We start from the raw sequence: 12,259 nt of genomic DNA, 5'->3' as shown, positions 1-12,259 counted from the left end.
CTTTGTTGAAAGTTGAGACATTTATATGGGTTCGGCCCAAACGTGTGGATCATCAGGTTGAGTACAAAGCACGTTTCAGACCTCAATTAAACTGGGTGTACAGGAGAGCAACTTACAGACCTCCTACAAGGTACTCCCATGGGGGTTGGGCCCACGCAGTACCTCATGTAATAAAAAATGGCCAAAAAAATACTGACCCCACCCATTGTGAAATACCTCTAGGATGCTTATGAATGTTGAGCGTGTACTCTCAGCACAATCTTTCAAACCTCAAACGGTGACTTACTTTTAGTATAATTAATAAAGTAGGAGAATCGTTTCCCCTTGTCTGCGAGAGTAATAATAAGCATAACGAGATCACAAAACAAGCAAACACCCATCTTGACGGTGGTTCATGTTCAATATACCCCATGTAATATCAGGCCGATTTGGATGCAAGAGGATAAGCGCACAATATAATTAGGTCCCACACAGTCCAACAGATAGTACAAGCTAGGTTTCATTCAAATGGCAAAGATCTCAAAATGCTCACAAGACAAAATATTGGGATCTCATAATTAATTTGAGTGCTTAATAATGTTTTTACAGATAATGAAAAGAAGCAAAAAGCGTTAAAAATAATCAAGCATGAAAGATTCGAACTCGCAGCAGGTAAATGCAGAATACTAATTGTTTGACAGATATTCATTTCACAAGCACAAACAGAGCCAAGTAAATCTTACACCTCGCCTTTTCCTCTAGCATTGGTTTCGGATGCTTGAACTCTGCGTTTTGATTCCTTTATTACGATCCCCCTGAACGACTGCCTGCAATATGCATCCGATTCGAAATTTAAGTGTCACCACATTTTCATTTACAGGAAAGTGCCAGTATAGATTAGCATTAAAAGCTAAAGCTATATGATGTAACTTGCATTCAAGGAGATCATCACTTCATAATTACCGACCAATTGGACAAAACATGGAGCAAACTCCATTGCCATAGTGAAAAATATGGTATTATCGAATTTTACGTGTGTAAACAATTGGGTTAAGAATTTGTTAATCACCAGAGCCAAAACCATGGTGGGATTTCCCTCCGTCTGATGTCCTCTCATGCAACTCCTTCGGTGTAGCAATGCTTGCATCGCCAGGTATGCAATTATCTCCTGTCAAAGACCCTGATGCAGATTTTGGCGCGAAAGTTGTTGACCAAGATTCTCCGCTCGATCTAGCTAAGGCCATTATGAAATCAGCCTGATACAGACCATAAAACTCGTCATGGTTTGTGGAGCAATTGCAATTATTGTAATGGTTCAAAACTCGATGAAGTGAACACGAAATTGGACAGTACAATAGGATTTAACTAAATTTTCTTCTGTAAATGAAGATATTCCTTTAGTGCTAGCTTAAAAAGTAAGTGCTAAAAAGGAGGTATGCTTCAGCATCATGCTTTTGTACATGTATGAAGAGTTCTGGATATTTCACAGCAAGAAAATTACACAAAAGTGAACCAGCGTCAGAATTATACTCCTACATTCTAAGGAACTGAGACAAAAAAGGTAGTTCATGAAAATATTTCGTTTCCCGGTCCCAATGAATGAATATTGATCCTCTAATTAATAGCACCCATTATCAGAATGTACATTGTAGTCTTGTCTTTTAGTAATTCCTTCCATAGCTTCCTGAGACTATGGCCCTGTTTGAGCCCCATTTTTACCTCATTAAAATGAAAAATATGACCATTATCCATCACATCAAGTCACCATTTTTGAATTTCTATCTCTTGTGTGGGGCCCATAACGGCTCTATTTTTCATTCTCATTTTACAAATAATGTGGCTCAAACGGGCTTTATATTTCACCACTTAGAACTCGTTCTTTGACACTGAGGGGGCTCAGTTGCATCATGTCACCACACCTAGAGGCCTAAATTTCTACAGCCCAAAAACTCTTAACATCCAAAAAATACTATATATTTTCCAGCCAAGGCCAATTACAGGAAAATGAGTGGCCTTGGATTCTTTAGAGGTAGAAATCAATGTGATACTTAAAACTCAGACATATCTGATAATTAGGAACTTCTTACTCTCACTCTTCAAAAACCCTGTTGTCTCTCTCGAAATCAGCCAAATATAGCCGAAATCAATGTTCTCCACTACTGCACACATCTAGCCATTATCACAGCTTATTGGCTTTTCAAGGAGTAACCCATAACACATGCTCAGGATAACACATGGAAAACCTATGATGCTCGAACTCAGATATGGATATCGGGTACAGATACATCTCCAAGTGTCAAATTTTTTATTTTCTAAAATGTAGAATACGAAAACGTGGCTAAGAGTAGTCTAAATTTTGAACACGGCTACGTGGGTATATCTTTTAAACATCAATTTTTTTACTAACTCGGTATTATTTTGAATAGATCAAAATCAATTATTCACAAAGAAGAAAATAGTATCGAATAAAGGGTTAAAATGAATAAAATAGAATTTTGGAATTTAGTTTTCAATTATGAGAAGTTCATTACTAAATGTTATATAAAATAAAAAATGACGAACTTGACCGCAATTTAGATTTAGTGGAGTGCCAAGTCGTATTATATAGAACCCATTTTCATTTTATACAAACAAAACTCTAAATCACCGATATGGAAAGGGAAAGAAGGGAGAAAAAGAAAGAAAAGAAAAGGGAAAGAAAAAAGAAAGAAGAAGAAGGGAAAATCTAGCATCGTCGCCTTTCTCCAACCTCTCAGAGGTGGCGCTAGGTTTATAGAGAGTAGAAACAGAAAGAAAAGGAAAAGAAAAAAAAAGAAAGAAGAATAAAAAAAAAGGGATGAAGTATTTAGTTGAAACTTGGAGGATTCAACATATATTTCATACCCATATCCATGTTGTGTCGTGTCCGACAAAAGTTCTCCAACTGTTTCGAAGGGTCCGAGCATTAGAGTGGAAAACCAACTACATGAAAAAATTGACACCATAGCCATCATCACAACGTAAAAACAAATGATCAATACCCTTCCAAGCCTTTTTTTAGGTATTACACATCACGACTACAAAGAGAGAAATAGGCTTTCTTTTGAACCAATTCACAAGTAATAATTTTCCCATGAAAGACCAGTCACAAGAAAAACCTTAACAAAATGGACTTGATCATGACAAAGATGAGGTGGAGTGGCAAATCAACAAGAGCAGAGAAGAATGACTTGCAAGAAAAAGGTTTGAGTAATTCAACATCCACAACCTTTTGGCACTTCAAGAAGGTTTAAAACAAACATTCTCAATGGTAATTTTAAAAATTTTAAATTCTCGAGTTGCAATGCAATTGAAAACTCCAACTTGTTTTTCCATTTTCAGAGGGTAAACCAACAAAATTTATAGGGCATTTTTAAGAAAAGAAAAAATTGCATAATCATCAAAATAACGACTCAAGGGAGCAAAAACTATTCCAATCTTACTACTAAAACAACTATCTCCGGCACCTACATTCCATTTTGTAAACAGGATAAAAGAAGAAAATCCCAGTAAATATGAGCTTTCAAATGCTTCTAAGGGAATGACTCACCAAACATATTTAGATCTTGACTATTTGTTACAAACTATGCTTGCTCGTAACAACCCTATGCCCCTACAGCACAAGGAAGATTTATCAGAAAATCTCCAAAGACATTTTCCTGAATAGTCAAATTAGATCTTAAGTTCAGTGACCAGAATCAAAAGGTTCCCTTGGCTTCCAGCAACCATTATGAGAGGCTTTTGTAGACATGCTCCTCCATATCTTCAGTACACTTCCTGTCCAAGATCCAACAGTAGAAACACACACTCCTTGATACATAAACCCGAAAAGGCTTACTTGATAATGACATCCAACCTCCACTTCTATGCAATAATATGAGTAACTTCCAGGGTTAGCATAAAAAGCATAATACTTACAAGCATAGCTAAAATTAAGCGTGATGATAAAGATGCTATGACATTGGATCACGGCTAGACTAAAGGATTCATTTTCTCTTTTCATACTAATAATTAATCAAGTCAAACGAACATGAGAACATTTATGTTCAAGATAATAGTACAAAAAGCAGTTAAGCAGTCATGTATCAGTCAACTGGTAGCGAAAAATTGCAAAAAAGCAGACCTTATTGGGGTGAACTTTGTCAAAAACGTGAGCTTGACCACCATAAAATATAGTCATTTGAAAACTGGCCGATTCTATTCTGTGTTGACTGTCATTAAAAAAAGGACAAATAGAACTCATAAATCTTTTAGCCAATCATGCATATATCTCGCGTAAGAAAATTAGAAAAATCTAGTATCGTGAATTAACCTGGGTGTAGCAGATTCTGGCTCTGCAATGTAAGCACCAGACTTTTGTTTATCAGTATGTATAAGCACTCCCGAAGAGCGTCTCTCAGAAACTCCTATAGTTGCATTGATAGAACTCAAAATTCCAGATCCTTTAATTCCAGTCCTAGATCCTTCATCAGCAGCTGTTCGAGATATGGCAGCAGGACCAGGATTCGTATCTTTAAACCTATTTGATAGCGTCTGGTACCCAAATGGCGCAACTTGACCAGCACGTGGAGGATATTGTGATGAGGACCCAAGATTCACTGGAATAGGTCGATCCCATTTGGAGTCACCGTCACTAGAAGATTGAGTTATAAGAGAGGCCGAAATTGGTCTCATCTGATGCATAACAAAGGACGTTTCCTCATCATGTGGCCACCTAGGTCGGTCTCCCCCTGCATGTCGTAGTAGCTGAACTTGAACAAAGAACTCCCGATATCAGAATAAATACTAAACATTTTTAGCATGTTTTGTAACGCTAATTAGACAGCAATAGATCATATTAAGAAACAAAGAGAAGCAAATATTTGCTGTTTACTAAAGTCTAATATTGAGTTCCAAACATGCACTTCAGGAAGGAGATTTAAACAATGATAAGACCACAACATCCCTTTACCTATTCTAAGATAACAAGTCGAGAAGGAAAATAATTGGGAAGACGTAAATATAAAAAGAACAAACCTTCATTAAATGTGAGCTCTCGTCTGGTTGCAATTGTGGAAATTTCTCTTTTGATGACACCATAAAAGAATCAGAGTTACTTCGTTTGGTTCCTATGAATCTATTACTTGTCTCAAGTCCTTTAAACTCACCTCTTGACTGATAAAATGGGATCCCCTCCAAATGACTGCCAACATGTTTTTCTAGCATAGTTGACCAAACTACAAGTTAATCTTCAAGTATCTCATCCAATAATCACTAATATGCTCGCGGCATGATAGTTTCAACAATGCAATTCAAGAAATAAAAAGGCTGGTGCATGTGCATATGGAGTAGGATTTCTTGAGTAAATCAGCAACCATTTCCGTCAAACAATTATCCAATTAACAAATAAAACAAAGAGGAAAAGTTATACTCCTTCCATCCCACAAAGATATGTTTGCTTCCATTTTCACACATATTGAACAAATGTAATTACCATAGTTAGAACAATAAATTTTACATTTTTTTTTTTTAATATAACCCTACATTGATAATGATTTAGATAGGAGCAGTTCATATTTGTCATAAAAATATATATTAAATAGGGACATATTAAAAAATTAAGAAATAACTATGAATAATGCTATCTAGCCCCAGTCTAGATGGCTACATTTTATAGGTTAAATTAAATGAGTAGTGTGACTTTGTATTTAAATGAATCTCCATGTAATTACCACCTAGAATGGTGCTTAATAGCAGATGAATAGCATTGCTCAATAACTATACTCTCAATAAGAAAAGTGGTCCATAATTTAGGACATACGAGAAAAGAAAGTAAGCATATCTTTATGGACAGAGGGATTAGCAAATATAGCAATTTCAAACGAAGTAATTCGGAATGAACACACACTTATATCTCCATTAGTGACCTCACGCAAAACTAAATTTTTCCAAAAATTAGTCTAAATTTTGAACACGGCTACGTGGGTATATCTTTTAAACATCAATTTTTTTACTAACTCGGTATTATTTTGAATAGATCAAAATCAATTATTCACAAAGAAGAAAATAGTATCGAATAAAGGGTTAAGATGAATAAAATAGAATTTTGGAATTTAGTTTTCAATTATGAGAAGTTAATTACTAAATGTTATATAAAATAGAAATGAGGAACTTGACTGCAATTTAGATTTAGTGGAGTGCTAAGTCGTATTATATAGAACCCATTTTCATTTTATACAAACAAAACTCTAAATCACCGATATGGAAAGGGAAAGAAGGGAGAAAAAGAAAGAAAAGAAAAGGGAAAGAAAAAAGAAAGAAGAAGAAGGGAAAATCTAGCATCGTCGCCTTTCTCCAACCTCTCAGAGGTGGCGCTAGGTTTATAGAGAGTAGAAACAGAAAGAAAAGGAAAAGAAAAAAAAAGAAAGAAGAATAAAAAAAAAGGGATGAAGTATTTAGTTGAAACTTGGAGGATTCAACATATATTTCATACCCATATCCATGTTGTGTCGTGTCCGACAAAAGTTCTCCAACTGTTTCGAAGGGTCCGAGCATTAGAGTGGAAAACCAACTACATGAAAAAATTGACACCATAGCCATCATCACAACGTAAAAACAAATGATCAATACCCTTCCAAGCCTTTTTTTAGGTATTACACATCACGACTACAAAGAGAGAAATAGGCTTTCTTTTGAACCAATTCACAAGTAATAATTTTCCCATGAAAGACCAGTCACAAGAAAAACCTTAACAAAATGGACTTGATCATGACAAAGATGAGGTGGAGTGGCAAATCAACAAGAGCAGAGAAGAATGACTTGCAAGAAAAAGGTTTGAGTAATTCAACATCCACAACCTTTTGGCACTTCAAGAAGGTTTAAAACAAACATTCTCAATGGTAATTTTAAAAATTTAAAATTCTCGAGTTGCAATGCAATTGAAAACTCCAACTTGTTTTTCCATTTTCAGAGGGTAAACCAACAAAATTTATAGGGCATTTTTAAGAAAAGAAAAAATTGCATAATCATCAAAATAACGACTCAAGGGAGCAAAAACTATTCCAATCTTACTACTAAAACAACTATCTCCGGCACCTACATTCCATTTTGTAAACAGGATAAAAGAAGAAAATCCCAGTAAATATGAGCTTTCAAATGCTTCTAAGGGAATGACTCACCAAACATTTTTAGATCTTGACTATTTGTTACAAACTATGCTTGCTCGTAACAACCCTATGCCCCTACAGCACAAGGAAGATTTATCAGAAAATCTCCAAAGACATTTTCCTGAATAGTCAAATTAGATCTTAAGTTCAGTGACCAGAATCAAAAGGTTCCCTTGGCTTCCAGCAACCATTATGAGAGGCTTTTGTAGACATGCTCCTCCATATCTTCAGTACACTTCCTGTCCAAGATCCAACAGTAGAAACACACACTCCTTGATACATAAACCCGAAAAGGCTTACTTGATAATGACATCCAACCTCCACTTCTATGCAATAATATGAGTAACTTCCAGGGTTAGCATAAAAAGCATAATACTTACAAGCATAGCTAAAATTAAGCGTGATGATAAAGATGCTATGACATTGGATCACGGCTAGACTAAAGGATTCATTTTCTCTTTTCATACTAATAATTAATCAAGTCAAACGAACATGAGAACATTTATGTTCAAGATAATAGTACAAAAAGCAGTTAAGCAGTCATGTATCAGTCAACTGGTAGCGAAAAATTGCAAAAAAGCAGACCTTATTGGGGTGAACTTTGTCAAAAACGTGAGCTTGACCACCATAAAATATAGTCATTTGAAAACTGGCCGATTCTATTCTGTGTTGACTGTCATTAAAAAAAGGACAAATAGAACTCATAAATCTTTTAGCCAATCATGCATATATCTCGCGTAAGAAAATTAGAAAAATCTAGTATCGTGAATTAACCTGGGTGTAGCAGATTCTGGCTCTGCAATGTAAGCACCAGACTTTTGTTTATCAGTATGTATAAGCACTCCCGAAGAGAGTCTCTCAGAAACTCCTATAGTTGCATTGATAGAACTCAAAATTCCAGATCCTTTAATTCCAGTCCTAGATCCTTCATCAGCAGCTGTTCGAGATATGGCAGCAGGACCAGGATTCGTATCTTTAAACCTATTTGATAGCGTCTGGTACCCAAATGGCGCAACTTGACCAGCACGTGGAGGATATTGTGATGAGGACCCAAGATTCACTGGAATAGGTCGATCCCATTTGGAGTCACCGTCACTAGAAGATTGAGTTATAAGAGAGGCCGAAATTGGTCTCATCTGATGCATAACAAAGGACGTTTCCTCATCATGTGGCCACCTAGGTCGGTCTCCCCCTGCATGTCGTAGTAGCTGAACTTGAACAAAGAACTCCCGATATCAGAATAAATACTAAACATTTTTAGTATGTTTTGTAACGCTAATTAGACAGCAATAGATCATATTAAGAAACAAAGAGAAGCAAATATTTGCTGTTTACTAAAGTCTAATATTGAGTTCCAAACATGCACTTCAGGAAGGAGATTTAAACAATGATAAGACCACAACATCCCTTTACCTATTCTAAGATAACAAGTCGAGAAGGAAAATAATTGGGAAGACGTAAATATAAAAAGAACAAACCTTCATTAAATGTGAGCTCTCGTCTGGTTGCAATTGTGGAAATTTCTCTTTTGATGACACCATAAAAGAATCAGAGTTACTTCGTTTGGTTCCTATGAATCTATTACTTGTCTCAAGTCCTTTAAACTCACCTCTTGACTGATAAAATGGGATCCCCTCCAAATGACTGCCAACATGTTTTTCTAGCATAGTTGACCAAACTACAAGTTAATCTTCAAGTATCTCATCCAATAATCACTAATATGCTCGCGGCATGATAGTTTCAACAATGCAATTCAAGAAATAAAAAGGCTGGTGCATGTGCATATGGAGTAGGATTTCTTGAGTAAATCAGCAACCATTTCCGTCAAACAATTATCCAATTAACAAATAAAACAAAGAGGAAAAGTTATACTCCTTCCATCCCACAAAGATATGTTTGCTTCCATTTTCACACATATTGAACAAATGTAATTACCATAGTTAGAACAATAAATTTTACATTTTTTTTTTTTAATATAACCCTACATTGATAATGATTTAGATAGGAGCAGTTCATATTTGTCATAAAAATGTATATTAAATAGGGACATATTAAAAAATTAAGAAATAACTATGAATAATGCTATCTAGCCCCAGTCTAGATGGCTACATTTTATAGGTTAAATTAAATGAGTAGTGTGACTTTGTATTTAAATGAATCTCCATGTAATTACCACCTAGAATGGTGCTTAATAGCAGATGAATAGCATTGCTCAATAACTATACTCTCAATAAGAAAAGTGGTCCATAATTTAGGACATACGAGAAAAGAAAATATTATCTGAAATTAGGATGTTAAATGAACCTGTAATTGTTTATTCAGATAGCCAAAGTGCAATACACTTGTGTAAGAATCCTGTTTTTCATGAAAGAACCAAACACATAGATGTAAAGTTACATTTTATTAGAGATGTTGTCTCAAATGAATGTGTTCTTCTTGAAAAAATTCCTACACAGTACAATCCATCAGACATGGGGACAAAGGTATTGCCTCTTTCTAAGTTTAAATCATGTTTGGCACTATTGAATATTGATACAGGTTAATCCTTTAAATGCAGGTACAACTTGGTGTCAATAGGAGGGCTGCAAGTGCTCAGAAATCCCATTGGCATCAAGGTGGAGGTTGTTGGGCTGTGATGACCAATGACCTTTCTTTTTCTGGGCTGTGATGACAAATGGGCTAAAGCCCAATAACTGTTTTTTATCAACTTAGGCTCTTGCCCAATAAAATGACCCGATCCGCCCCGGCCCAAATGGTAGATAAAAACGTGTTTTGGCGTGGCATATTTTAATGCAGCCAAACACGCCTTTCTTCAGTTAAATGGGTGCCTCTTGACCGTTGGATTGAACTTGATCTAATGGTGGATCTTGTGGTATATATATACTTGGCCCCTTTTGCCCTAATTCAGTTGGACCGTCATTTTTCTTTCACTCCAGCTGCGGCTGAGGTTCCAGAGTATTCCATTCTCTCTTCTTCGTCTTCTTCGTGAGAGTCCAATCTCTGATTGGATCTGGTTTCTGTGTGATTCCATCTTTGTGTTCCTTAATACTGTGTGTATTGGAGAGTTTGGTGTGTGATTTTACCCCTTGTGGTTTCCTTTAACTGATAAAGGAAAACCTTAGGGTTTGGGGCGATCGGTGTGGGTCATACAGAAGGGTACAATCCTGTATTTTCTTGAGTCTGAGCCCTATTCATGAAAGGAACTTCATCTTGACGTCGTGTGGCTTGAGTTCTCTGTGAATGACTGGAGGATTTAATTTTCTGCCTCTTTTCTTGTAATCTTTCTTGTTAATTTTCTGTGATTTTGTACTGATAGATTGTTGTAACAACATGTAAGCACATTTATACAACAAATCAGCTAAACAGAAAAATCAAAATAGCCCATGAAAGAAGTCCAAGTACTGTCATAAGAATAAATTAAAAGTAAAGAAAGGAAGAATGAAGGTTGCACTTGTGTTATTACCGGAGTACAGATCAGAAGTGGTCGACATGGGCCCACGGCCACCACAAGAAGAGGCACCAAGGGAGGCAGAAGCTGATGGGGACACTTCGGACGATGGCTGGCCACCTTCTCCGGCTGGCGGAAAAGGATTTTGACCTTTTGCGCCAAGAAAATCATGAAAAGTTGCTGTCAGCTTCTGTTGATCATCACTAGTAGCAGCAACAGTAGCATATGAGTAGTCATTATTACTTTTACTTTGAGCATGAGCCATATATACAGATACTTGTATATATGTATCATATATAAATTTTATATATATTTGTTTGTGCAGAAATAGAACACCATTTTCACCATAACTAAGCTTCAAGAAAACCTCAAAACAAGAATCTTCACCCAAAAAAAATTAAAAATAATCCCAAAATACTGAAAAACAAAAACCAAGCATGAATATTTGAAGCTCGAGTGGGTGTTTGATTGTGAGTGAGACTCAGAGGGAGAAAGAAGAAAAGGGTGCACGATTTTTCAGAAAAACAAAACATACAATCAGAGATTTTTAAGAGATGAGAGAGAAACAGAGCATTAAAAAGTAAAAGTTATTTCTAGCTTTTCTCTGACAGACTTGCACGCATACAGAGACAAATGTGTGTATATTTTTTCTCTCTCTTTAATTTAAACGTACAATTCTGCTACAGTGATCAAATTTGTTTTGAAAGAGGGAATGATCTACTCTCACGATGGCGGGCCCACTCAAATTTGGGATTTTAATAATTTTTTATTTATAATTACGCTGGGGAAAGTTTCGATAAATTGCATTTTGACCCAATTTTTTGAAGTTTTTGCATTTTTACATTTGATGAAATTATAAAATGAATTTTTTTTTTTATTTAGATAAAAGATGCACCTTTAATAAAATTATTTTTTCAATAATTCTAAACTTAGTGACAATGTCCCTTCCGGACAAACAGGGCTACGTAGAGTGTCCCCCTACTGTTTGCCAAGCATTTCTCTTAATTTGTAATTGATTCATTCACCTTTATAGCAATGTCCTCAAAATGGGGTTGCACAGGCAGGTCCTACTAAAAAAAACCATGAACCGTTTGCAAAAATCAATTCAATTTATATTTAAAAATTCGATGAAAATCGGCCAATTAATCGATCGAACAACAAAATCGTTCAATCTACAACCGATTTTGGTGGTTTTAACATTGGTCTTTTCCTATCAAAATTTTGAAAACTTTCTTTACTATGCCCAAGGTTTAAGGCCCTAATAGTGTACCTATCAGCTTTTTTAATATCCTTTTCTCTAGTATTATAGTTCAAGGAAATTGATGTGGGAGTGGGAAAGTATTGGTTTAACAAGGTGAGATGGACTTTTATTTATTTTTTTTTTATTCAAATTTTCCTTATTTTCTCATTTATTTATTATAATAACAAACTAAATTCCATTAAAAATATTTAATCGACTCAATTATTAATATTTTGTCTATATTTGTTATCTCATTTTCTATTAATATTAGAAGTGGACTAAAATAAAAATTAATTGCAATCACGTGTATTAAGTTATTTTTATATCTATTTATAAGTCATTTGAAAAAAAAAATCTATTTTTATATATTTATATATTGATTATTTTATTTATAATTAGCGGTTCAATCTCGATTTGTCCTTGGTACAT

General features: G+C 35.2%; 1 protein-coding gene across 5 annotated transcripts; it reads right to left on the bottom strand.

The window, feature by feature from the left end:
- Nucleotides 1-483: 483 nt before the first annotated feature.
- LOC111371798 (protein TIFY 8-like) lies at nt 484-11,228 on the bottom strand. Of its 5 annotated transcripts, XM_022993961.1 has the most exons (7): nt 10,606-11,228; nt 8,752-8,802; nt 8,621-8,667; nt 7,917-8,350; nt 7,728-7,815; nt 1,049-1,235; nt 484-806 (listed from the first exon to the last, which is right to left on the bottom strand). In XM_022993961.1, the coding sequence occupies exons 1-7, from the start codon at nt 10,853-10,855 to the stop codon at nt 784-786; spliced, it is 1,080 nt and encodes a 359-aa protein (XP_022849729.1). In that variant the 5' UTR covers nt 10,856-11,228; the 3' UTR covers nt 484-783. The 5 variants fall into 5 exon arrangements, 4 of the variants coding, with proteins under 4 accessions (XP_022849729.1, XP_022849728.1, XP_022849731.1 ...); XM_022993960.1 differs by having other exon boundaries at nt 8,621-8,802; nt 10,606-11,226; XR_002698656.1 differs by lacking the exons at nt 484-806; nt 1,049-1,235 and adding exons at nt 6,487-7,217; nt 7,298-7,468 and having other exon boundaries at nt 8,621-8,802; nt 10,606-11,227.
- Nucleotides 11,229-12,259: the final 1,031 nt, after the last annotated feature.

This window comes from Olea europaea, chromosome 22 (genome assembly GCF_002742605.1).
Source record: "Olea europaea var. sylvestris chromosome 22, O_europaea_v1, whole genome shotgun sequence".
Taxonomy (NCBI): domain Eukaryota; kingdom Viridiplantae; phylum Streptophyta; class Magnoliopsida; order Lamiales; family Oleaceae; genus Olea; species Olea europaea.
This window is presented reverse-complemented; position numbering and strand designations above follow the sequence as displayed.